At 44.6% G+C, this 24,810-nt stretch overlaps 1 protein-coding gene across 1 annotated transcript in view; it reads right to left on the bottom strand.

Annotated features, from left to right (window-relative positions):
- The window catches only part of LRRFIP2 (LRR binding FLII interacting protein 2), a 196,214-nt gene that overhangs the window by 78,019 nt on the left and 93,385 nt on the right, over window positions 1–24,810 (bottom strand). The window contains exons 9-14 of the mRNA XM_081932888.1: window positions 22,247–22,321; window positions 21,655–21,702; window positions 21,530–21,574; window positions 20,882–20,929; window positions 20,735–20,791; window positions 19,255–19,323 (exon numbers count right to left, since the gene is read on the bottom strand). Coding sequence (XP_081789014.1) covers window positions 19,255–19,323; window positions 20,735–20,791; window positions 20,882–20,929; window positions 21,530–21,574; window positions 21,655–21,702; window positions 22,247–22,321 — 342 coding nt within the window. The remainder of the gene's footprint in view (window positions 1–19,254; window positions 19,324–20,734; window positions 20,792–20,881; window positions 20,930–21,529; window positions 21,575–21,654; window positions 21,703–22,246; window positions 22,322–24,810) is intronic.

Below are 24,810 nucleotides of genomic sequence, written 5' to 3'. Positions count from 1 at the left end.
TATAGATGGCATCTTCCACCAGCGAGATTGGCTAAAATGTACCCGAACTTATCACTGGACTCTTGGAAATGTAGGCAAAATCAAGGAACGTATTACTACATGTGGTGGCTGTGCCCAAGGGCTAAACAATATTGGAATAGAATAAGAAAATGGCTTGAAGAAATTACTAAAAAGCAAATACCTACAAGGAAATTAAAAAAACACAATTTTTAATTATACATAACAGCAGCGAGAATAAATATGCACAAAATTGAAAGAATAATAATATATCAACAGAGGATAATGTTATAATGAAAGTGTTAGAGTGGGCAAAGATGGACAAATTTATAAAAGAAGTAAAAGAAAAGGAGGAAACAGAATATTATATGGTATGGAACAAGTGGTACAAATGCCTAGAGGACAGGTGTAAAGCTTAAGGAAAGACTAAATGAAGAGGACACAGAAGTTAGCAATGTATAGGTAGAGATGAACAAACATGTATAAATGGAATGAAGGATTGTAAATTAAGGAATGTATATAATTGTATCATATGTATAAACAAAAATAAACTGAAATAAGGGGGAAGAAGTACATTTACAATGGATATATACCTAGGTGGAAATGTTGTACAGAAGGAAATTGCAAAAAAAGGCTTTAAAAACACTTTAATAAAAATAAATTACAGTTTTGCCCCTTCCAGCCCCCAGGAGCACTCTACAAGCCTTCTGAAGGCTATTCATGCCCCTTTTTTCACGAAAAATGGGCCGTTTTGGGGAGGTCTGCAGAGTGCAAAAACTTTTTTTTTTAAATTGCCTCTTCAAAATCTTGGTGCGTTTTATACTCTGGTGTGTCTTATATTCTGAAAAAATAAGACATATAAGACTTAGTAAAACTACTTGAAAGTGAAATAAAAGGAGACACATTTTTTTTAAAAATAGTCAATTTAGTAAGATGTAGAATATCTTTATAATCATTATTAGATTTGGAATTCAACTACAGTGAGTTTATCTAACATTGAAGGCTTTTAAGCCTCTTATTCCTTCTAAAGTCTATTCTAAATTTATTAGTTTATTGGATAATAAATCTAAAATGCATTGCAAATTAGATATTAGGAACATTGTTGTTTGGAAATATATAAATGTTAATTCATAATCTATATAAATGAATTTGGATATGATTGCTTGTACTTTAATATGAGAAGGAAGATTTTTTTAATATTTGAAAATACTATAATTATAACAGTATAACTGCTAATTCTAAAGGAACCAAGGATCCATTTCCTTTACTGGAAAAAGACTGTTGGCTTACCTGAACGGTCGTTCTCTGGGCGCTGCGGGAGAGTCCAAGCATGGGTTAACACAGTCTAACTGCCCTAGGACTGAGTGAGTTTTTCTTGACCATGCCTCCCTTTGCCTCGTGCAATTCAGTTTTAAAAACGAAGCCATACTAGACAGCCGTTCCTTAGTCCATTCAAGATCATAGTCCTGACCTGTCAGCAGGTCCTGGGTGGGGTTGGACTCTCCCGCAGCGCCCAGAGAACGACCGTCCAGGTAAGCCAACGGTCTTTCTCCTGTGTGCTGCTTGGAGAGTCCAAGCATGGGACATACCCAAGCTATTGTGTCCCAGAGCGGGTAGAGTCCAGGGAGTCTGTAGCCTCCACAACCTTTTGCAAAATCCTTCTTCGAAAGAGGCTTCGGCCAAGGCAAAGGTGTCAATTTTGTCATTCTTGATAAATGCCGTAGGTGACGCCCACGTGGCCACTCTGCAAATATCAATGATGGAGGCCTGGGTCGCCCATGCTGCTGAAGTAGTGGCACTCCTTGTTGAATGTGCTGTCACGCGGTATGGTACAACCTTGCCCTGATGCTCATAGGCAAGCTTGATGCAGGCCCGCAACCAACGCCCAATTGTGTGGGACGATACCTTGCGACCAAGTGACCCAGGATGGAATGATACAAAAAAGGATTCGGAGCGTCGAAAGTCCTTGGTTCTTTTGATGTAAATATGGACTGCCCTCCTTACATCCAACTTATGCCAGAGTTTTTCTCTTGGATGTGTAGGATTAGGGCAAAAGTTGGGAAGAATCACTTCCTGGGATCTATGGAAGTGGGAGTTGATTTTAGGGATAAATATGGGGTCAAGTCTCAAGATGACCCTATCTGTATGTACAATGCATAGGTCCTCTCTCACGGACAGCGCAGCCACTTCCGAAATTCTGTCTGCTGAGGTGATGGCTATTAGAAAGGCAGTCTTAATTGTTAAGTGATGGAGGCTTGCCTTCCGTATAAGTTTGAAGGGTGCCCCCATTAGAGCCTTTAGAACGAACGGCAGATCCCAGGATGGGTAACGATGAACCACCTGAGGGCAGACGTTCACTGCACCCCTCAGGAAGCTCTTGACCTGTGGATATTGACTCAAGGGTCTAGAAGAGTTACAAGTGAGAATGGTGAACAGGGCTGCCACCTGCCTTCGGAGCGTGTTGGGCCCAAGTCCCTTGTCCAGACCCTCCAGGAGAAAGTCAAGTAAGTGTGGCACAGAAGCCAAAACGTCTCTTACACCACTTTTTTGACACCAGTTTGAAAATGCGGCCCACGTGGCTTCATATATTCTATTAGTGGAAGGTCATCTGGATGCCTGAATGGTTTTGATGACCTTGTCCGAAAGATTATGATTCCTCAGGAGTTCCCCCTCAAGTGCCAGACGGCTAGTTGTAGCCACTTGGGGTCTGGATGGCAGATGGATCCCTGGCTGAGGGAGATTTGCTCCTGAGAAATTCTCCAACATTTTTGAATGGAGAGACTGACAAGGTCCGCATAACAGGACCTCCTGGGCCAGTGAGGTGCTACAAGGATTACTTCGGCCCCTTCTGCTAGCAGTTTGGCCACTACTTGTGGGATGAGTGGAAGGGGGGGGGAAATGCGTACAGAAGTCCTGAGGGCCACTTGCTCCTCAGCGCATCTGTCCCCTCCGCCAGTGGTGAGTGGTAACGAGAAAAGAAGCAGGGCAGATGTGTGTTGGTGTGGGTGGCAAAGAGGTCTACTTGCGGTTTCCTGAATCTCCTCACAATCTGACTGAAGAGGTCCGGATGCAGCCGCCACTCGGAATGGTCAATCGTCTGCCGACTCAGCCAATCTGCCTCCTGGTTGCTGGTCCCCAATATGTGGTCCGCTCTTATAGACGCCAGATGTCGTTCCGCCCATCTGCCCAGGGACTCCGCCTCCCCCATGAGGCTCTTGGAGTGTGTGCCGCCTTGCCTGTTTATGTGGGCCTTTGTTGCTACATTGTCTGTTAGTAACAGTACATCATGGCCCACAATCTGAGACGCGAATTGACGGAGGGGGAGGCAGGCCGCCCTCAGCTCTAGCCAGTTTATGCTGTGGGCTGCCTCCCTCTGTGTCCACTTGCCCTGAGCGAGCTGATCCTGGCAGTGCGCACCCCATCCCTGCAGGCTGGCATCGGTTGTCAATCAGTCTTTCGGATTCCTTGAAGAGGTACCCTTTTTGGGCCGCCGCTGTTTTCCACCAAGATAGGGAGCGGATCACCCTCGGCGGTAACTTCACTCGCCGCGGTGAGTTGCTGGCCCTTGCCCTCTGCATTGGCAAGAGGAACCACTGGCATGAAGACGTGCCCAGGGAACCACCTTCAGGCAAGATATCATGATGCCTAGGAGTTGGGAAAGTTGCATGATCGGCACTGACCTGGACAGTCTGCATAGACGAAGTCTGTTTTGAAGATTTCCCAACCTGTCTGGGGACAGGAATACCTGGCAGGAGGTGGAGTCTATGATGGCGCCGAGATGTTGGATGCGAGTGGTCGGTTCTAGGGGACTCTTCTCTCAGTTCACCGAGAAACCGTGACATTGTAGGGCCCGTATGGTCACTTGAGCATCCCTTCGGGCCTGGACGTGGCTGGAGGAGTGAATGATGATGTCGTCTAGATAGCATTCTAGATGAATCAGACGGTTCCGGAGGTGGGCTGCCACCACTGCCAGTATCTTTGTGAAGGTTCTGGGGGCGGACAAGAGGCCGAAGTGGAGAGCACTGTACTGGTAATGCCTCCTGTCATAGTGGAACCTCAGGAACCTTCTGTGAGCAGCGTGAATGGGGACTCCCTCAAATCTATTGATGTGAGCAGGTCTCCCTGTCTTGTGCATTTCAGGATGGAATGGAGGGACTGCATCTTGAATTGTTTGTAGGCCAGATGTTGATTTAAGCACTTTAGATCCAAGATGGCCCTCCACCCCCCTGAGTTCTTCAGAACCAGGAAAAGGATGGAGTAAAACCCCTTTTCCTGATCCTTTGGAACGGGTTCTATGACCCTTATGCTGAGCAGATGGAGGATCTCCTTCTGCATGAGGTCCCTCTTTTGGGGGTTCTTGGGAATCGGGCAATGGATGAACTTCCGTTGGGGAAAGGATAGGAACTCCAACACTAGGCCCCTCCTGATCGTGTTGAGGACCCAGGTGTCTAAGATGATCTCCTCTCACCTGTCGGCGCATAACTGTAGCCGACCCCCTATGGGAGGCCACTTTGATGGCCTCCTTTGATGGTCACTTCCCTCTGCGGAACTGGCGGGAATTGGCACCGCCTCGAAAGGGCTTCCGAAAGGAATGCTGCTGTTGTTGCCTCCCCCTTGACCTATAAGAGTTTCTGTCCTGGCCCCTATCCCCTGCCTGTGGGTAGGGCCTCTGGTAAGAAGTGGAGCTGGAAGCCTGGGTGGTCTCCTGCGCTCTAAAGGACTGCTTCCTAAAGGAACCTGATCCTTTGTGCTCATTTTTCCTTAGGGTGGCCGGGAGGATTTTTCGTTTGTCTTTTGTTTCGATGACAAACTTGTCCTTGGCCTCCCCAAAAAGCTGTCCCCCCTTGAAGGGGGCGGAAGCTAGCTTCCACTTGGCCTTCATGTCCGCCTACGAGTGGCACAGCCACAGCAGGCGACGGGATGTGACATTGGATTCCAGTGCCCTGGACGCGAACTTTTAGAGGCATCCGCTGAGTATTCAACTGCGGTAATTATTTTATTGATGTCATGTTTCCACCGAGATCCCCCGGAAGGGGTTTTTGATCTCAGCTGGCGTAGTCATAGGAGTGATGCCCTAGTGAAAAAAGAGGCAGAGGTGGATGCCCTAATGGCCCAGACAGCCGCCTGGTGTGTTTTGTGACATGCCTTCTCGGATCTTTTGTCTTCGGCCTTGAGACCTTCCAGAAGGTCAGCTGGTAAGTTCGAATTGGAAGTCAATGAGACCACCGGAGCATCCACCTCTGGCAATTTTAGCACTTCCTCCATCTTACTTTCCACAGCGTAGAGAGACTTATCCCCACCGCTGGGATTGGTGAGGGTACCTGGCTGGAACCACTGCCTTTGGATTACATCCATGAACAATTCCGGAACTGAAATTAGATCAACGGTAGGAGCAGGTTCTTTAAACAAACCCTCCTTATGGTCCTTAGTGGATGGTAGGGGGTCCGCAGCCCCCTTCAGGTTGGAACCCAAATCGGTGGCCGCCTTGGCTTTGTGGAGAATAGATTTGAATAGAGAGGGTTTAAACAACCCCGTGAAGGCCGGTTTATCTGGAGGGAGATCTTCGTCCTCTGATAACTCAAAGTCATCAATCGCTCCTTCTTCCCACCCCGACTCCTCAGTAGCCACTGAGGTGCCTGGGGAGGGTGGAGCCTGGTCCCTTGCCTGTGTCGTGGGGGGCCTAGGCTTGGGCGTGCCAGAAACTCGGGCCTCCTTTTGCTTTATGCCCTCGGCGATGCCCTGAAAGATGGCCTCAGCAATCACTTCCCTCATCTCAGCTGACAGGGCAGGGCCCTTGTCCTCCCTGGGGCAGGATGTAGATAGGGCAGAACGCCTCCTGCTCCCCCTTAAGTTGTCACTCTCTTCCTCAGGGAGCATGCCCTGAAAGGGTTCCAATTCCTCCCTGATGGATGAACTGGGAGAGTCGGGGTACCCCCAGGAGGCCTCAGGGAAAGATTCCCTAGATATTTCCCCAACCAATAGAGGTGACCTGTCCCCTTAAGGGGAGCCATTATTATTATTATTATTATTATTATTATTATTATTATTATTATTATTATTATTATTATTATTATTATTATTATTATTTATTAGCGCTTATAGACCGCCCCCTCTCCCAAAAAGGACTCGGGGCGGAGCCAGGTTCCCCTTCCCCTTCCCGGCCTGAGTTTTGCTCTGACAATGGCTCCACATGATTGGGAGACCTATCATGCCTGTGGGATTGTGGGGTCTTATGTCTGCGGAGCCCCTCCTTGGCTTGTCAGTGCACCCTGAGGGCCCTGGGGATGCCCTCCTAGAGCTGCCCTTGCTTCCCTTGCTCCCGTTGGGAGTGAGGTCAAGCCTGCTCCGCTTTGAGGAGGGCCCTGCCTGCATATCTTGTGCCCCCAAACCTTTGTCTGCCATACTGGCCTGCCGGACACAGTAGGGACAGGTAGGCCAGGCGTGGATCGAGGAAGGTTGGTGAGGGTGGGGGCCAGCCGGCCAAGGGAGTGCCCATCGATCCCACCAAAACTTAAGAGGGAAGCCTAAAGGACAAGGCCCTCTAACTCACTGTGGCCGCCTCTGGGAATCTGTCATCCCCAAGGTAGGCCTCGCCGGTTTTCCAGACAAGGCCCATGCTTCGGCGGCTTCGCTGCTGCTGCTGCGGGCCTAGAGAATGTCCTCTTCGCTGCTCCGGTCGCTTGGAATGCCGCCTGGCGCTGTAAAATGGCCCCCGCTGCACGCGCAACCTTCTCCTTCAAAACGGCAGGGCTTGCGGCGAAAAGCGTGCGAAGCCTCCTTAAAATGGCCACCGCTGTTGCTGGGCAAATTAATAGCCGCCACTGCCACTGGAGAACTTCAGCGCTCCTCAGTGAAACTCAGCTGTTGGGGCAATTACGGATGGGAAGCCTCCCGCCGCCCCTAGGGTTCACCGGCAGTCGCCGGACAAGTCGCTTACCCCTGCGCGCTCCGCTTACACTCAGCAGGCGATGGGTGCCCCGGCAGACCTCTCAGCATGCGAGGAATCTCGATAGAAGGTGAAGGAAATTTTCAATAGGCGTGTCAGTTTAATTTTTGTCTTCTGCTAGTTATGGGGACTCCAGTGTAACTGAACTAAGACTGAGGAGCTCCCCGGTTACAGTCCAAACGGGTGGACTGAGTTTTTAAAACTGAATTGCACAAGGCAAAGGGAGGCATGGTCAAGAAAAACTCACTCAGTCCTAGGGCAGTTAAGACTGTGTTAACCCATGCTTGGACTCTCCAAGCAGCGCACAGGAGAAGGACCTATTTTATCCTTTCAGATACAAAGACATCATGAGAAAGGTGGGGCTAGATGAATCAAAAATTGGAATTAAGATTGCCAGGAGAAATATTAACAATCAACAATACATATATCGTCTGGTGGCACCGCTGGCCTTGGAGGACACTCCTTCGGGAACGCCAGCCCTGTGTTTGAGTAACAAGCTGCTAGGACAGTATAAATCAACTGTCCAGCGGTTTGAAACCCCCTCCCTCGGGAAAAGAGGGGGAGGTGAGCTGTCTGGCATAGGGTAGAGTTCCCCAGCGGCCCCAGAAGTAATTCTGTGGCGTGAAGGCTGTGAACTCCCCAGGAAGCCCGACAATCTCCTTATCTCGGAACGCTTCTGCCTTTGCAGAAACAAAAGGCAGCGACCACTCCTGCTGTTCTAACGTTTAATCTAAATTTGAACAAGATGCAGGCAGAGCAAATCAGGAGATCAACATAACACAAGTACATGCCTTAACTCCGTAGATTATATCTCCTTCTGTAAACCTAAAGGAAACTTAAAAAAATGGCGCCGGAATAATAAAGGGTGTGGTGAAAGCGAAAGTGAAGCGGAAAGCAGAATAGCACTTGTTAAGTGCTTGTTAGTGTTGTTGGAAGACTTGAGAGAATAGGTGGATTTTCTGGACTGAATAAATTGGTTGTTAAAAAGCTTGATTTGAATACTTTGAAATGGCTTCAAAACAAACAAAATTAAGTGTCTCCAAAAGCTGTCTAAAAGCAGTCGCAAAAGCTGCAATCTTTACTACCTCCAGTGGAAACACAAACACAAACCTTGAGGCTCTGCAAAATAACTTACAAAATGTATTAAAAGAACAGGCAGTTGTCTTGGAGGGGAAAATTTCAAATGCCTTTAAAGATGTCTCTGATGAAAGATCTGGAATTAAGGATTTAATCCAAACGCGCAACCAAGAGATAAGGGAGGATATAGTTGATGCATTTAAAGGATTATTTGGTTATGTAACATATCTCGATGAGAAGATGGAATAAATTAATGAGTCTAATATAAAGTTGGACAATAAACTTATGGAGGCACAAAGTAAAATTGATAAGGCGGAGGCGGAGCTTACAATGATGCAATATAGAACAATGGAATTTGCCCTGAGGATAAGGGGTTTGAAAGAACATAACCAAGAAAATTTAAGAGAGATTTTTGCAGACGCTTTTGCTCAATTAACTGGGGAACCAAAGGCCGAATGTGCCTGGCAAATCGACAAAATTTACCGCATTAATTCATGGATTGCCAGACAAAGACAACTGCCAAGAGATATTGTAATCTATTTTGTCACCAGGAAAATTAGGAATGAAATATTGCAAGCAACCTTTAAAAATAAACTGCAAGTGGCAGGTCAAGATCCGATAGTATTGACAGAAATCCCCCCCAAAATGTTGAGATCTAGAAAGGACTATGCAATTCTAGTGGATGAACTTAGACATCGCCAGATTCAATACAGATGGGAGACCCCAGCCGGATTGGTGGTGAATTACCTGGGAGAAAGACATCGTCTCAACTCTGGAAGGCAAAAGATTTTTATAGCATAGTATTAAAGGCAGGATGTCCTCCATCTCTAGGTCCCAAAGAAAGAAAAGAGACAGAGGACCCCAGGCAGCAAAATAGTCAGGCACAAACTGGGGTTGTGAGTTTACTGCAGGAAACAGAAGAAATTATGGAACAAAGACAAATCCATGCGGCCACTAAACGTAAAGAACAAGAATTAAAGTCTCAACAAGCCCAGATGATAGTCCAAGAAAATATAAATATGAACACAGAAGCTGTGGGAGGAGCTAGACCGAAGGTGAAATCTCAGCAAGATTTCCAGGCAGCTCTTAGAAAGCTTCAGCATGCTGAAGATGACAATTAAATTTCTAACTTGGAACGTTAATGGCTTAAACTCACCACAAAATAGGAAAAAAATATTTCACTATTTGAAACAATTTAAAAATGATGCAATTTGTTTACAAGAAACACACATTAGAACACAGGATCAGAAATACTTGATGAACGCAAGACTGGGACCACACTTCGTAGCATCTGCTCCGGAGAAGAAAAACGGTATAGTCATATATTTAAGAAAAGACTTAAAGGCTGAATTAATTGAAGCAGATCCTCAAGGAAGATATATTGCAATTGAACTACTAATAGAAGGAAAGAAATGACCGTTGTCTTACCTGAACGATCGTTCTCGGGGCGCTGCGGGAGAGTCCAAGGAATGGGTTAACACAGCCTATCTGCTCAAGGACTGAGTTGATTTTTCCCCTGGTCACGCCTCCTTTGCCTCCTTAGGATTAGTTTTAAAAACGAGGTCTTGTTCGACGAGGACGCCCTTAGCTCACTCAACTGCACAGAACAGTCCCGGTGTTACCTATCAACCCTGGGTGGGTCTTGGACTCTCCCGCAGCGCCCCGAGAACAACCGTTCAGGTAAGATAACGGTCATTCTCCAGTGCGCTGCTTGGAAAGTCCAAGGAAGGGACATACCCAAGCTATTGTGTCCCAGGGCGGGAAATGTCACCACTGTCCAGAGCCTCAACAACTCTTTGCAAAACTCTTCTTCCAAAGGAGGCTTCGGCGGAGGCAAAGGAATCAATTTTGTAGTTTCTAATTAAAGCCATGGAGGAAGCCCACGTAGCAGCTCTGCAAATGTCAAGAATAGATGCCTGGGTCGCCCAGGCCGTAGTCGTGGCCGCGCTTCTTGTGGAGTGGGCCGTCACCCGAGCCGGAACAGCCTTGCCCTGGTGCTCGTAGGACATCTTAATGCAGGCCCTTAGCCAGCGTCCAATGGTCAATGATGAGACCTTGCGACCCAACGATCCCGGCTGAAATGACACGAAGAAGGCTTCAGAGTGCCTGAGGTCTTTAGTCCGTTTCAAGTAGATCCGAACAGCTTGCCGCACGTCCAACTTGTGCCAACTGCGCTCCCTGGGGTGCTCAGGTTCGGGACAGAAGTTCGGGAGTATCACCTCCTGAGATCTGTGGAAATGAGAGTTCACCTTCGGTAAGAAGGCTGGATCAAGACGCAAGATGATCAGTCCGGGTGGATGATGCACAGCTCCTCCCTGACCGAAAAAGCAGCAATCTTTGACACCCTTCTAGCTGAAGTAATCGCTATTAGAAAGGCGGTTTTAAGAGTCAAGTGTCGCAGAGAGACCCTTCTCAAAGGCTCAAACGGTGTAGTAGTCAATGCCTGCAGGACGAACGGTAAGTTCCAGGTCGCCTACCGCCTGAGGCCGTAGATTGGAGGCCCCCTTCAAGAAATTCTTAACCTGGGGGTGATGACTCAAGGACTGAGGATGGTGTCTAGCCAGAATGGTGGACAAGGCCGCGACTTGACGCCGGAGAGTGGCGGGCGCCAGACCTTTGTCCAAACCCTCCTGGAGGAAGTCCAACAACTGTGGTATGGAAGCTTCAACGTCAACATGTCCTGCTGCTTGCACCAGGCAGAAAACGCAGACCAGGTTGCCTCATATATGCGAGTCGTGGCCGGTCGTCTGGAAGCTTGAATGGTCAGGATGACTTTGTCCGATAGGTGCTGATCCTTCAGGAGCTGCCCCTCAAGCGCCGGATGGCTAGCTGAAGCCACTGGGGTTCTGGATGACTGATGGCCCCTTGGCTCAGAGCCACTTCCCCCGGGGGAATTCTCCATGGCCGTTCCACAGAAAGATCGACCAGATCCGTGAACCAGGACCTCCTGGGCCAATGTGGGGCCACCAGGATGAGCTCTGCCCCTTCCCCCAGGAGTTTGTTGATCACCTGCGGAATTAGTGGGAGGGGCGGAAATGTGTACAGCAGTCCCAGAGGCCACCTGGCCCTCAGAGCATCTGTCCCCTCCGCCTGCGCCGATCGGTAACGTGAGAAAAATCGCAGAAGTTGCGTGTTTGCCGCCGTAGCGAACAGGTCGACTTGCGGAAGACCAAACCGCCTCACAATCTGAACGAACAGGTCCAGATGTAGCTTCCACTCTGAGTTGTCGATCGTCTGACGACTCAACCAATCCGCACTCATATTGCTGGTGCCGGAGATGTGATCCGCTCTCAGCGATGCTAAGTGGATCTCCGCCCAACGACCCAGGGCTTCTGCCATGAGTCATCTGGAGTGGGTGCTGCCCTGCCGGTTCACATGGGCCTTTGTGGCAATATTGTCCATAAGCAACAAAACGTGGCGACCCTCCAGTTGACTTGAAAATCGTCTCAGGGCGAGTCGGGCTGCTCTCAGCTCCAGCCAATTGATGTTTCGGGCTGCCTCCACGCACAACCACCTGCTTGAGCCAACTGACCTTGGCAATGCGCGCCCCAACCGTAGAGGCTGGCGTCTGACATCGCTACAATCCTGTCGGGCTCCTTGAACAGGCAGCCCTTCTCCACCGCCCTCGATTGCCACCATCCCAGGGAACGGGACACCTTCTGTGGAAGCCAAACCTTCCTGGTTGAGTTGCTTGCCTTCGCCCTTTGCATTGGCAGCAGAAACCATTGCAATTCCCTGGCATGAAGGCACGCCCAGGGAACCACATTGAGGCAGGATATCATGATCCCCAGCAGTTGGGAGAGCTGGATGATCGGCAAGGAGGTGGCCCTGCGGCACAGTCGAATCCTGCTCCTGAGATTGCGGAGCCTGTCCGGAGACAGGAACACCTGGCACGAGACCGAGTCTATTATGGCGCCCAGGTGTTGGATGCACGTGGCAGGTTCCAGGTGGCTCTTTTCCATGTTTACAGAGAACCCGTGGTCCTGTAAGGTGCGAATGGTGACCTTCACGTCTTTCATCGCCTGTAGATGACTCCTCGAGTGGATGATGATGTCGTCTAGGTAGCATTCCAGGCGGACAGGATGTTTGCACAGATGAGCCGCCACAGCCACAAGAAGCTTGGTAAACATCCTGGGTGCCGATGAGAGTCCGAACGGCAGAGCCCTGTATTGATAGTGTCTTCCGTTGTAGCACAGCCGTAGAAACTTCCTGTGGGACGGGTGAATGGGCACATGCAGATACGCCTCTTTGAGATCGATGGAGGTGAGTAGGTCGCCTCGCCTTATGCAGCCTAGGATGGATTGGAGGGACTGCATCTTGAAGCGCTTGTAGGCCAGATGTCTGTTCAGGCGCTTCAGGTCTAGTATGGCCTCCATCCCCCTGAGTTCTTGGGGACCAGGAAGAGAATGGAGTAGAATCCCTTCCCTTTCTGTTCCAGGGGAACCGGCTCTATGGCATTTATTTGCAGAAGATGATCGATTTCTGCCTGCATGAGGGATCTTTTTACAGGGTTCTTGGCCAGGGGGCAACGGACAAAAGTTCGTGGAGGAAATGATATAAATTCCAATGTCAGCCCCCTCCTGATGGTATTTAAGATCCACGTGTCCGTGGTGATTCCCTCCCAGCGGTCTGCATAGAGTTGCAGGCGGCCCCCGATGGGAGGGGGACCCTGGCGGTCACTTTCTACGCCTGAACTGCCGGTTGTGGGAACCTCCTCGAAAGGGCTTCCGAAAGGAGCCCTGATTGTGCTGCCTGCCCCTGGGGGTAAAGCTGTTCCGATCCTGGGCCCTGTCATTAGACTGGTTATAGGACCTCTGATAGGGATAGGAAGAGGTGGAGGCCTGGGCGCTGTCCTGTGCCCGAAAGGCCTGTTTCTGGAAGGACCTTTTTCTCATTTTTCTTGAAAGTGGATGGAAGGATTTTCCTTTTATCCTTCGTCTCAATCAAGAATTTCTCTGAGTCCCCAAAGAGATTGCCCCCCCTTGAACGGAGCTGAAGCCAGCTTCCATTTGGCCTTCATGTCCGCCTGCCAGTGCCGAAGCCACAGCAAGCGGCGTGAAGTCACGTTGAAAGCTAGCGCCCTGGATGCGAACTTTGCTGCATTCAGGGAGGCATCCGCCGAATATTCCATAGCCGTGATGATCTTGTTGAGATCATGTCGCCAATGAGACGCCTCTGAAGAAGGCTGCGATCTCAGCTGGCGCAGCCAGAGCAGGGAAGCCCTTGTAAAAAAGGAAGCAGAGGTGGATGCCTTGATAGCCCAGGCGGCTGCCTGATGCGTTTTGTGGCAAGCCTTTTCGGACCTCTTATCCTCTGCTTTTAATCCCTCTAAGAGATCAGCTGGCAGAGTCGAGTTGGAGGTCAGCGAGACCACCGGAGCATCCACCTCTGGCAGCTTTAACATGTCCTCTAATTTCGGTTCCAAAGGATACAAGGTTTTGTCTGCGCCACTGGGGTTGGCCAAGGTGCCCGGCTGCACCTATTGGCGCTGGACCACATCCATGAACATGTCAGGGACTGGTATGAGCTTGGGATCAGGGGTAGTTTCACTAAACAGCCCGACCTTAAGGTCCTGAGAAGAAGAGGGGACGGCCTTGTCCTTAGGTTTAGCTCCGAGCTCCATAGAAGCTTTGGCCTTATGTAAGATAGCCTTAAACAAGGATGGTTTGAACAGGTCCGTGAAAGCAGGCTTATCTGGAGGCATGTCATCATCCTCCGAGAGTTCAAACTCATCCGCAGCCTCCTCTTCCCACGCAGACACCTCCGTGGTAACAGAAGCGCCCGGGGAATCGAGGTTGTGGCCTCTACCCTCCGTGGGGGGGCGAGAAGTCTTAGAGGTCTTGCTACCTATACCTTCCTTTTGCCGCATGGCCTCTACTACACCCTGGGAGATGGCCTGGGTAATAATCTCCCTCATCTCAGCTGACATAGCCGGACCCTTATCCTCCACAGGCCTGGGCCTGGAAGAGGGCTGAACTTTATCACCCCTAGTGGGACCCCTATAATACTCCGTGTGGAGGCAACACTGGAACGGAGCCAGTTCCTCCCTCACTGAAGAACTAGGAGAATCTGGGTAACCCAGGGAGGCTGCAGGGGAACCTTACATCGAATCCCTGTCACAGAAGGAAGGAGATTGATCCCCTAGATTAGCAATATATTCCTCCTCCCCATGACTGGGTAGAGGAGGCTTTGGCCCAGCCTCGCAGGTCAAAGAAGGCAAAGGAACCAGGGGTTTAACAGGCCTCTCCTTTGGAATTTCCTGCCCCTTGTCCCCGTGGTGTTTGGGGGCCTTGCTCCCAGCAGACGAATGGGAAGACTTCCCCCCTGTGCCCTTATTTCCCTTTCTCCCTTGGCCTGAGAGATCTGGCCTACTGCGCTTGGCAGACGGCCCTGCCAGCTCCTCCCTTGGCTCCAAACCTTCGTCTGCCATCAGAGGAGTTGGTCCGAGTAGAAAAGGAAGCAGCTGTGGGAAGGGCAATGGACGCTGGCCAGACGGCACCAAAGCGTCCGCAGATCAGGACTGGAGGCTGGATCCTGGCACCAGGAAACTCCCTGCCGCCCCCCCCCTGGGGTGGGGGGTCGTTGAGAGAGAAGCTTAGGACTGCCGGTGATCAAGACAGGCCCTCGCAACCCTCGGCGGCGATCTGCGGTGAGGCGGTGAGGCCCTAGCTACTGCTGCTGTCGGCGGCAAATCGACGAACAAAAATGGCCACCACGGTTTTCGTGCGCTCAGAGAGCGGCCCAAGATGCAGCAGGTTTCCTATTGGTGGCCTTCTAAAGCGCGCCAATGCAATGCCTCCCAAAATGGCCAGCGCGCCCTCCGGATCAGCTAGAAACACCGCCCGAAGAAGAGAAGGTTTTAAAGCTCTTCCTCAGAAGAGGCCAGAGATGAGCGGAAAGCCGCCACCGTCCCCACGCTCACCAGCAGTCGCTGGACCAGCGGTCTCGCCTGTCCCGCCCGCTGCAACTAAATACAGCAGGGGGAACCCGATCGCAGCCTCAACCTTCGTATCAAGGTTTGAAACAGCCAAAATAACACCAAATGAAAAGAAACACAACTAAAAACAACACTAATAAAAAGGGGGAAAATCCTAACAACCACTAAACTAAACGTTTGCACTAAAATATACACTGGAGAGCTCAGCCTATCTGTCCAAAAATTGAGAGCTCCCCAAAACTAGTCCTATTGGACGGACTGAGTTTTTAAAACTGATCCTACGGAGGCAAAGGAGGCGTGACCAGGGGAAAAATCAACTCAGTCCTTGGGCAGATAGGCTGTGTTAACCCATTCCTTGGACTCTCCAAGCAGCGCACTGGAGAAATACTCTTAACAGGAGTATATGCTCCCAATCAACAAGAAAATTTTTATAAGTTGCTTCACACTAAATTAACACAATGGGGTTATAGATCATGTGTTTTATTGGGTGACTGGAATGGAGTACTGGATCCCGTTCAAGACAAGAAGAGGCTTTTGCAAAATACTCAAGCACGAACAAGATTACCTAAATCCTTTTTTGATATGATTGACGATTTTGAATTGAGAGATATCTGGAGAGAACGGAATGTTAAAGAACGGGATTTCACATTTTTTTCTGATAGGCATCAATCCCTTTCTAGAATTGATTTTATACTAATTACAAATGACTTTATTTCCAGGGTGAAGAACACTAAGATATGCCCGAGAACTTTAACAGATCACAACCCGGTTTGGATGGAATTTGAATATGGAGACCGACCTAGGAGGTCTTGGAAATTAAATGAAAATCTATTTAGATATGAGAAAAATGTTACGGAATGTAAAAAACTATTGAAAGAATATTTTGCTTTTAATATGCATAAGGGGACATCTATGGAAATGGTTTGGGATGCAAGCAAAGCATACATGAGAAGTGTTTTAATAAATTTGAATAATATTTATAGGCCCAGACAAAGAGAGAAACAAAGGGAATTAGAGGAAGAGATTTTAAAAAAAGAGCAGGAGTTAATGTCTAAACCAAATGATAAGAAGATAAAAGAGGTAATTACCTTATTGCGAGGGCAGTTTAATATGTTGATGTTGGACCAGGTAGCCACTAATCTTCTATAAGCTAAACACAACACTTTTTGCAATGCCAATAAACCAGGTAGATGGTTAGCATACATGTTAAGGAAAAAACAAAAGTCTCATATTATAGAGAAAGTAGAATACAAAGGTAAATAAGTTTTTCAACAGGATATGATTAAAAAGACTTTTTTAGAATTTTATACTAGATTGTATGCTGGTGATAAAATACAAGGTTCAGACATAGACTGATATTTGTAGAAAGAGAAAATTCCTATACTCACAGATGAGCAAAGGGAAAGACTGAATCAACTTGTAACTACAGAGGAAATTTTCCTGGCAATTAAGCAGTTAGAAATTGGCAAGGCTCCTGGCAGAGATGGTTTGACAGCAGTTTATTATAAAAAGTTACAACTAGAAATGGTGGAAAGTCTTAGGGAATTATTTAATAAAATCCAAATGGAAGGCAGGGTTCCACCATCCTGGAAAACAGCCTTTATTTCCTTGATTCCAAAAGAAGATCAGGATCCTACCCAGCCCAAAAACTATAGGCCTATTTCATTATGAATAAATGGAAAAAACTACAATTGTCTTTGTTGGGAAGGATAGCAGCAGTTAAAATGAATGTTTTGCCTAAGTTTCTATTCTTCTTTCAAATGATACCAATACTTAAAAAAGAGGCAAATTTGGAAGAATGGCAGAAAGGTATTAAGAACTTTGTTTGGACAGGGAAGAAACCGAGAATAAAACTTAAAATAATGCAAGATATACGCGAAAGAGGAGGCTTAAAAATGCCCAACTTAAAATTATACTATGAAGCAGTAGTTTTAACAACAATTAGCGATTGGATTAACCTAACAGAGGAATATTGAATATTGAGGGTTATGATCTGGTATGTGGTTGGCATGCTTATCTAATATATGACAAGAAGGTGGATAAGATTTTTAAAAGTCATATTTTAAGGAATGCTTTATTGCGTGTCTGGAAAAAATATCAATATAGGTTAAATGATGTGGGGGGTGTCCAGACACGCTATAGAGAACATAAGTATAAAACAAAAACAAGATGTAATTACATATGCAGAACTTCTTAGTATGGATAGAGGTGTACCACAGTTAAAATCTTTGAATGTACTAAGAGAGGAAAGGATAACTCAAACCTGGTTTCGGTATGGACAGTTACAGGCTATATGGAAAAAAGACCAGAAAACTGGTACTATCCAAAATGAGGATAATTTGGTAAAACAAATTAGGGACCAGAGTCAAATGCATATTAAAAGGTTGTATAATGTATCGATAGAAATAGACTCTGAAACAGAATTAGTTAAAGATTGCATGATAAAATGGACACAAAATTTTGAAGAACCAATAATGATGGAAACATGGGAAGAGATCTGGGTAAGAAATATAAAATTTACACAAGCTCAGAACTTGAGAGATAATTTTTACAAGATGTTGTACAGATGGCATTTAGATCCAAAAAAGTTAGCCTGTATGTATCCGAATCTACAATCTAAATGTTAGAGATGTGACTGTGTTAGTGCCACGTATTACCATATTTGGTATATACATATTTGGTGGACTTGTAAAAAAGTTAAAGCATTTTGGATAAAAATATGGTGGGTTATTCAAAATATTTTGAAAAAGAGGATAAAGTTGTTTTTGTTAGATATAGTTTCAGATTGTACTGTTATAGAGACTAATTTGATTTTGAACCTAACAACGGCAGCAAGATTGTTGGTGGCGCAGTATTGGAAGAAGGAAGAGTTGCCCACTATCCAAGAATGGACGTTAAAAGTAGTAAACTTAGCAGAGATGGCCAAAATTTCAGCGTATCTGAAGGACCACTCAGATGAGAAGTATAAGCTGGACTGGAGAAGATGGATTGACTATATTCAAAACAAATACCGGACTAAAAAATTTCAGTTAGCTTATGAATGAAGGCATAAGGAATGCTACAATTTATTTAAAGTTAGTTTAATAAAGGGGGAGTTAAAGCACAAGAATGGTAGCATGTTAAAATTAGTTAGCTTATGTTAGCGTATGGTTGTTAAATGTTTATACCCTGAATTCTGCTCTGGGAGGTTGGGGGGAGGGAGGGAGGGAAGAGGAGTAGGGTTGGGGGAAGAGGGAGGGAAAGGGGGGAAATAATTGTAAAACTTATTTAAAAAAATTAATTAAAAAAAAACAATACATATATCAACTATTTCAGATATGCAGATGATACCACTCTAATGGCAGAAAGTGAAGAGGAATTAAAGACCTCTTAATGAGGCTAAAGAAGGAGAGTGCAAAAGTTGGCTTGAAACTCAACGTTAAAGAAAACTAAGATCATGGCATCCGGCCTTCTCAATTCCTGACAAACAGACAGGGAAGAAATGGAGGTGGTGATAGATTTTATTTTCCTGGGCTCCAAGATCACCATAGATGGGGACTGCAGCCAAGAAATTAAAAGACGCTCCTGGGGAGGAAAGCTATGGCAAATCTAGACAACATACTAAAAAGCAAAGACTTCACCCTGCCAACAAAAGTATGTATAGTCAAGGCTATGGTTTTTCCATTTGCAATGTATGGTGGTGAAAGTTGGACCATAAGAAAGGCTGAGCGCCAATGAATTGAGGCCTTTGAACTATGGTGCTAGAGAAGAATTCTACGAGGCCCTTGGTCTGGAAGACGATCAAACCAGTCAGTCCTAGAGGAGATCAACTCTTTAGAAGGCCAGATCCTGAAGATGAAACTTAAATACTTTGGCCACCTAATGAAAAGGAAGGACTCACTGGAGAAGAGAATAATGTTGGGAAAGACTGATGGCAAAAGAAGAGGATAACAGAGAATGAGGTGGCTGGATGCAGTCACCGAAGCAGTAGGCGTGAGCTTAAATGGACTACAGAGGATGGTAGAGGACATGAAGGTCTGGAGGAACATTGCCCATGGGGTCGCGATGAGTCGGACATGTCTTCACAACTAACAACAACAAGAATAAGAAATAAGAGAATTTTTAAAAATAGTGCAATTCTATCTTGAAAGGTGATGAAATACTTTTAAGCTAATATGTATATTCAATATACAGTATATATTATTATACATATCAATATTTATTATACATATCAAGATTAGGATGTAAAATTTCACAGGTTATGAATTGATGAAATTAGAACACAGCAGACCTATATCAATCATGCAAGATTGCTCACCACACTATCCCTATGACTTTGCACAGCATGGTCAGAGGATGCAATGTTGTCTGATTCACCATCTGTAAACTGTAAGAGTTGGAAATAAATAATTAACTAGGTTATTATTATATACTATATATATTTATCTAAATCAATAATAAGAATTTTCTACAATATTAAGGACTTAACTGGATAATAAATAAACCAATGCAATGTGGTGAAGAACCTTTGTGATGCTAAAGTCTGATGTGACAGATGTAGACTTCAGAGTCAAATTAATCTGCAAATGTTCACTTCAGTGCCTTAACAATGTTTTAAACTAGTATTTATGCAAAATAATTGCCTAATTAGAAGATTTAGTTGGCTCAATTAAACTACCACTATCTACATCAGTGGTAGTCAACCTGGTCCCTACCGCCCACTAGTGAGCGTTCCAGCTTTCATGGTGGGCGGTAAGGATTTGCTGTAACTCTGCTTTATAAATTTTATAAAGTAAAGTTACTTCCCTACTTTATAAATCACCATTACTGTGGAATCGGTGGGCGGTTAGAAAATTTTACTACTAACAGAGATACAAAAGTGGGTGGTAAGTATAAAAAGGTTGACTACCCCTGATCTACATAGCCCCATTTTCAAATTTGTTCTTTAGTTACATTCAAGCTATTTTTTCTAACTTGGCAACTCTTGTGTGAGATTAAAAATAATCAACAATCAATTTGGTATATACTTCAACTCTGTCTGGCTAGATAGAATACAAAACCTCTTAGCTCTTTCATTCCTAATACTTAAGTAGTGTAAAGCCTGCATCCAACTAAAGAAAAAGAATGTAAGTCTCTATTATACTCTATGGAAAGATGGTAAATTTTGGATCCCTGAATCTATTTTTGCAGACTCCACATCCTAAACAAATACATGCAATCTTGACAACATTGAACTTATTCACAACTTTCCTCCCTCTGAAAACATGAAATACAATCCTTGATCATCAGTTTCCCCATTCTGACCCTGTGTAAAAAAAGCTATCTGTTATCATAGGACCAAATTACATCCACGGTGTTAACTTGCAATAGTGAACACCTGAGCTTGTATCAAATGGAGTACTAGTGGAAGTTGTATTACATCAGTTCCTGATACAATAGGCATATAAAATTAGAAGGTAATATAAAAGGAAGCTTTAACTGAAAACCTTGTACTCTCTCTGCTTACTATTAGCTACCGAACAATACAATATGATAAGCATGGAACATTTCCATATTTTTAAATATAAAATTTTAAAAATTATTTTAGAGTATTATATTCTTTCAGCTATACTTTTCTTGCTAAGAATAATTAATATTCTTCTTTCGAAATACATAATTGAAAAAGTGGAGATTCCCAGAATGACAGCCAACAACTCTACATTTACATTATCAATAATGCAAATTAGTAATCTCTATCTATTTAATATCAGAGTTATCCATAAAAATAGAAGTCTTTAAGACATGCAGAGACATCTCACCACTGGACTACTTCGTGATGAACTTGCTCTTGAAGAATAATAACTATATTCTGAAGGCTAAAAAACAAATGTTGTTGAAATACTTTTTCAGCTGTTTATTTTCACACACACAAGCAAACATATAAAATGAAATTCCTATAGACTTACAGGACGATTACTGTACCATTTATAAAATCCATCATCATATAATGATGCCTACAGAACAGAGAAAATAGTGTTCGTTGTTATATAAAAGTACAGAATAAACCCGTAAGTACTTTCTCATACAACTTGGACAAACAACATGTGTTTTATTTCATTGGTTGGAGAACAATGAAACGGAAAGGAAGAAGGGCAACTTAAACATGTAAAGATATATTGATGGGGTAGGGGGAAATGATATAAGTAGCTCAGGTCTTATAAAAACAGAAAAAGAGTAATCTTTTAGTTTATTTTTTCTAGGCAATACCAGCATGCAGACAGAGATTACAGGTAGTACTCGACTTACAATCACAATTGAGCTCAAAATTTCTGTTTCTGAGACAGTTGCTAAGTGAGTTTTATTTCCATTTTATGATCTTTCTTGACTAAGTTGTTAAATTAATCACTGCAGTTATTTATTTATAAGAAAATCTCTACAGATTTAAGAGCCCACAGTTTACATATACTTTGTTTCTTCTCAAGATAGTTTCCTGATATTCTCCATTCTTATATTTTTTTCAAACTTAAGCTAAATATTTACAAAATAATGATACACAATGCTGTCGGGGAACAGTATGCTCAGGCTAAAGACACCATGCAGATCTACATACGAACCAAACTGGTACTTCTTATCAAACCAGTGTTTACATCTGGAGAAGCCTATAGAACAGAGTACTTTTTTTAGATTTCAGAATACATAAACATTACAATAACTAAACATTATCCATCATGTTACTAACCCTGTAATTCTTGGTGGTTGCCAGAGGTTCATTGTATAGAGATGATGACTGTGAGAAGAATAAGGCACTGAATTGTACTGAATGCTGTATAAATGATGCGCACTGTTCATCAAACATGCAGGTAAGACACAGTGTGAGCGCAGTCATAAAATGATGGAACAGGAAGAGTGCATACACAGTCCAAAGCTGGCAATAATAGGTTAAACATTCCATTAGATATTCAATTTTAAAAATGCCAACCATAAGCCTATACTGGCCCTATCTTTTAGAATAACCCCTTTTAGAATAATTGCATATAATACTAAAATGTGTTAGATTTATGGTTAAGATAATGGCAAATTTAAATCAGGGAGTTGCATGACAAAAAGTGAAAAGAAATCTAAATTTCTGAACCTAGCTCTCCTTCTAATTCTAACTTGATTCATGCTGCATCAACTAATATAGGATCAAAAAACCCTTCACTGGATCCTTGACCAATTGTTAATTCAACTCAAATGAAGCAAAGCATTTATGCTAATTCTCATGCTGTTATGCTCTACTGAAGAAAAAATCTATTCAGCAAAATAATTCATACAAAAAAAAACAAACAAACCCGAGGCTGATAAGAAGGAAGTGCTTTGCTATGTCTAAGACTGCTGTAATTTCGCTGGTCGTGATAAAATCCACTCTGTTTAAAAAAATGACAAGAATATAAAAGATACTCAAACACAAACTCATAAAAGACTGCAAATAATATTACCTTTAGTATTCAATAATATTACAAGGCTCCAAAATGCATTAGTACAGTAAACAATTTCAGTTGATTCAGTTGAATGCATTGTATTACATGGAAATGCTATGTTTTTATATAAAAGCTCAAACTTTCTGTCTACTTTTTTATATACATGACAATTGGTTATACGTCCACTAAATAAGATACTTCCGTATTATACAGTATCCTGAAATGGTGACAAATATACCATATATGCTAACTTCACAATGTAATAAATTAAATTTACTATTGTGTCTGGAAGATTTGAGAAAATTAATACTAGCTTCATCTTTCTATACAGATAACTTTTCAGATTTAATCAATTACTATATGCAAACAACAAAATTCCACAAACTTAAAAGTTCTGAATTTATTCACTAATATTTTTAAAAATATTAGGATATTTACGCTTTGTTGTAATACACTAAGGTTATAACAGATATAACCTAGTCAAATATTTCACCTTATATGAATTGTTCTCTGGTAGAATGTCAAACATTTACTACTGAGGGGCTTAATAAAGAAAATTTCTATGATCATTTAAATATACAGTGAGGAGCAACATTTATTTTCATGATTCAACGTCAACAATTTAAAACATTTCAGAAAGGAGCAAGCACATACTAGAAACAAGGCAACAAAGCTGGAGTCAATAATGGTCCTGGTAATTTTAATTTTCCTAACATAGACAAACATAAAATTCAAACAAGGAAATTTACATCTATTTCAATAACCATTAAAAATTTATCTATCTTCTTCTATCTTCTCTATCTTCTTCTTCCTCATCATCTTTTCTTCTATCTATTCTATCTTCTTCCTCCTCCTCCTTTCTTTCTTCTTTCTTCTTTTTCGTCTTCTTTCTTTCTTTTCTTTCTTATTCTTCTATCTATATAAAAAAGGCTGTATGTATGTATGTTCCAGCAGAACTCTGGGGCGCCTCAAGCAATTTCAACCAAGCTTGGCACACAGATGACTTACCCTCTGGAAACAAATACTAGGGGGAGGGGTATAAGATACCCCTGGGGGTGTGTATGAGAGTGTGTGTGTTCCAGCATAATTTGGGAACACCTGGGCAGTTAAGGAGAGCGAGTGCGGCATCCTAGAGCAGCAATTGTTTGTGATGTCAGTTCCTTCGCAGCTTCCTCTGAAGAGGCCAGCCATGAAGTTTGTCCTCCAGTGGACCAATGGAGAAGTGCCTGATGGATTTGGGACAAAGTGGCAGGATCGTAGACAGGGCAGGAAAGAGGAGTGCATGGGCGGGGAGGGGAGAAGGCAGGGATTATGAGCATGGGAGTAGGGAGAAGAAAGGTCCCTCTTAATGGCTCCCTGTCAGACAAATACTTCGACGTTTATAAACACCTGGGCAACGTTGGGTTATCAGCTTAAGTGATAAAAGAGAAGTTGGTCTTACCTCTTTCTTAAGAAGATCGATGGGAGAGTTCAGGATGGTTATTCTAGCTTGCTAGCTAGTTGACTGAATTGAAATTCTGAAGACATGCCTCCTTGGCAATGGTCCCCAGTCTTGAACAATAAAGACGAAACGAGCGGATACTTGTACTCCGTCCAGTCCAAACTTCACCCACTCCCGACCACTGGCCAAGCAGTCAACCAGGCTGGTCTGGACTCTTCCGTCGCTCTTCATGAGAAAGGGCGTTTACAGGTAAGACCAATGTTCCTTCTCCATGGTATTGACGGGAAATGCCAGGATGGGACATACCAAAGTCTTGGAAGTCCTATGGGTGGGAACTGTCTTGGCCCAAAGTGCCATCCTCCTTAAGCACCTTCTGAAGCACACACTGACCAAAAGCTTCTTCTGCAGAAGAGTATGCATTGGCTGATGAACGACATCGCCACCCTACATATCTCTTCTACTGATGCCTGAATAGCCCAAGCAACTGTAGAAGCCGGATTTGGCCCAGAGTTGACAGCAGAAAGGATACGAACAGGGCCTCAGTCTTCCTAAATGAAGAGGTCCTAGAAATATAAATGTGGAGTGCCCTCCATATATCTAATGTATGCCATTGCTTTTCTAAGGAATGCTGAGGCCTAGGACAGAAGTCCAGCAGTATTAACTCCTGAGCTCAGTGAAACAAGGAGTTAACCTTAGGCATAAAGGCAGGGTCCACCCGCAGAACCACCCTGCTCGGATGAAACACACAGAGATCCTTTCTCATTGATAATGCTGCCAATTCTGATATCCATCTAGCAGATGTGATAGCCACTAGGCATGACATCTTACGTGAAAGGAGGTGAAGACTAGCTTTCCTTAAGGGCTCAAAAGGTGCTCTGGTCAGGGCATGTAATACCTTGGACAATTCCCAGGTGGGATAATGGTGTACCATTGGGGGCTGCAAATTAGAGGTGCCCCGAGAAAAGCTCTAACTCTAGGATGGTGAGTTAAAGAA

This window comes from Natrix helvetica (assembly GCF_964273705.1).
Source record: "Natrix helvetica genome assembly, chromosome: Z".
Lineage (NCBI taxonomy): Eukaryota > Metazoa > Chordata > Lepidosauria > Squamata > Natricidae > Natrix > Natrix helvetica.
Note: the sequence above shows the minus strand (reverse complement) of the source record. Positions and strands in the feature narration are given on the sequence as shown.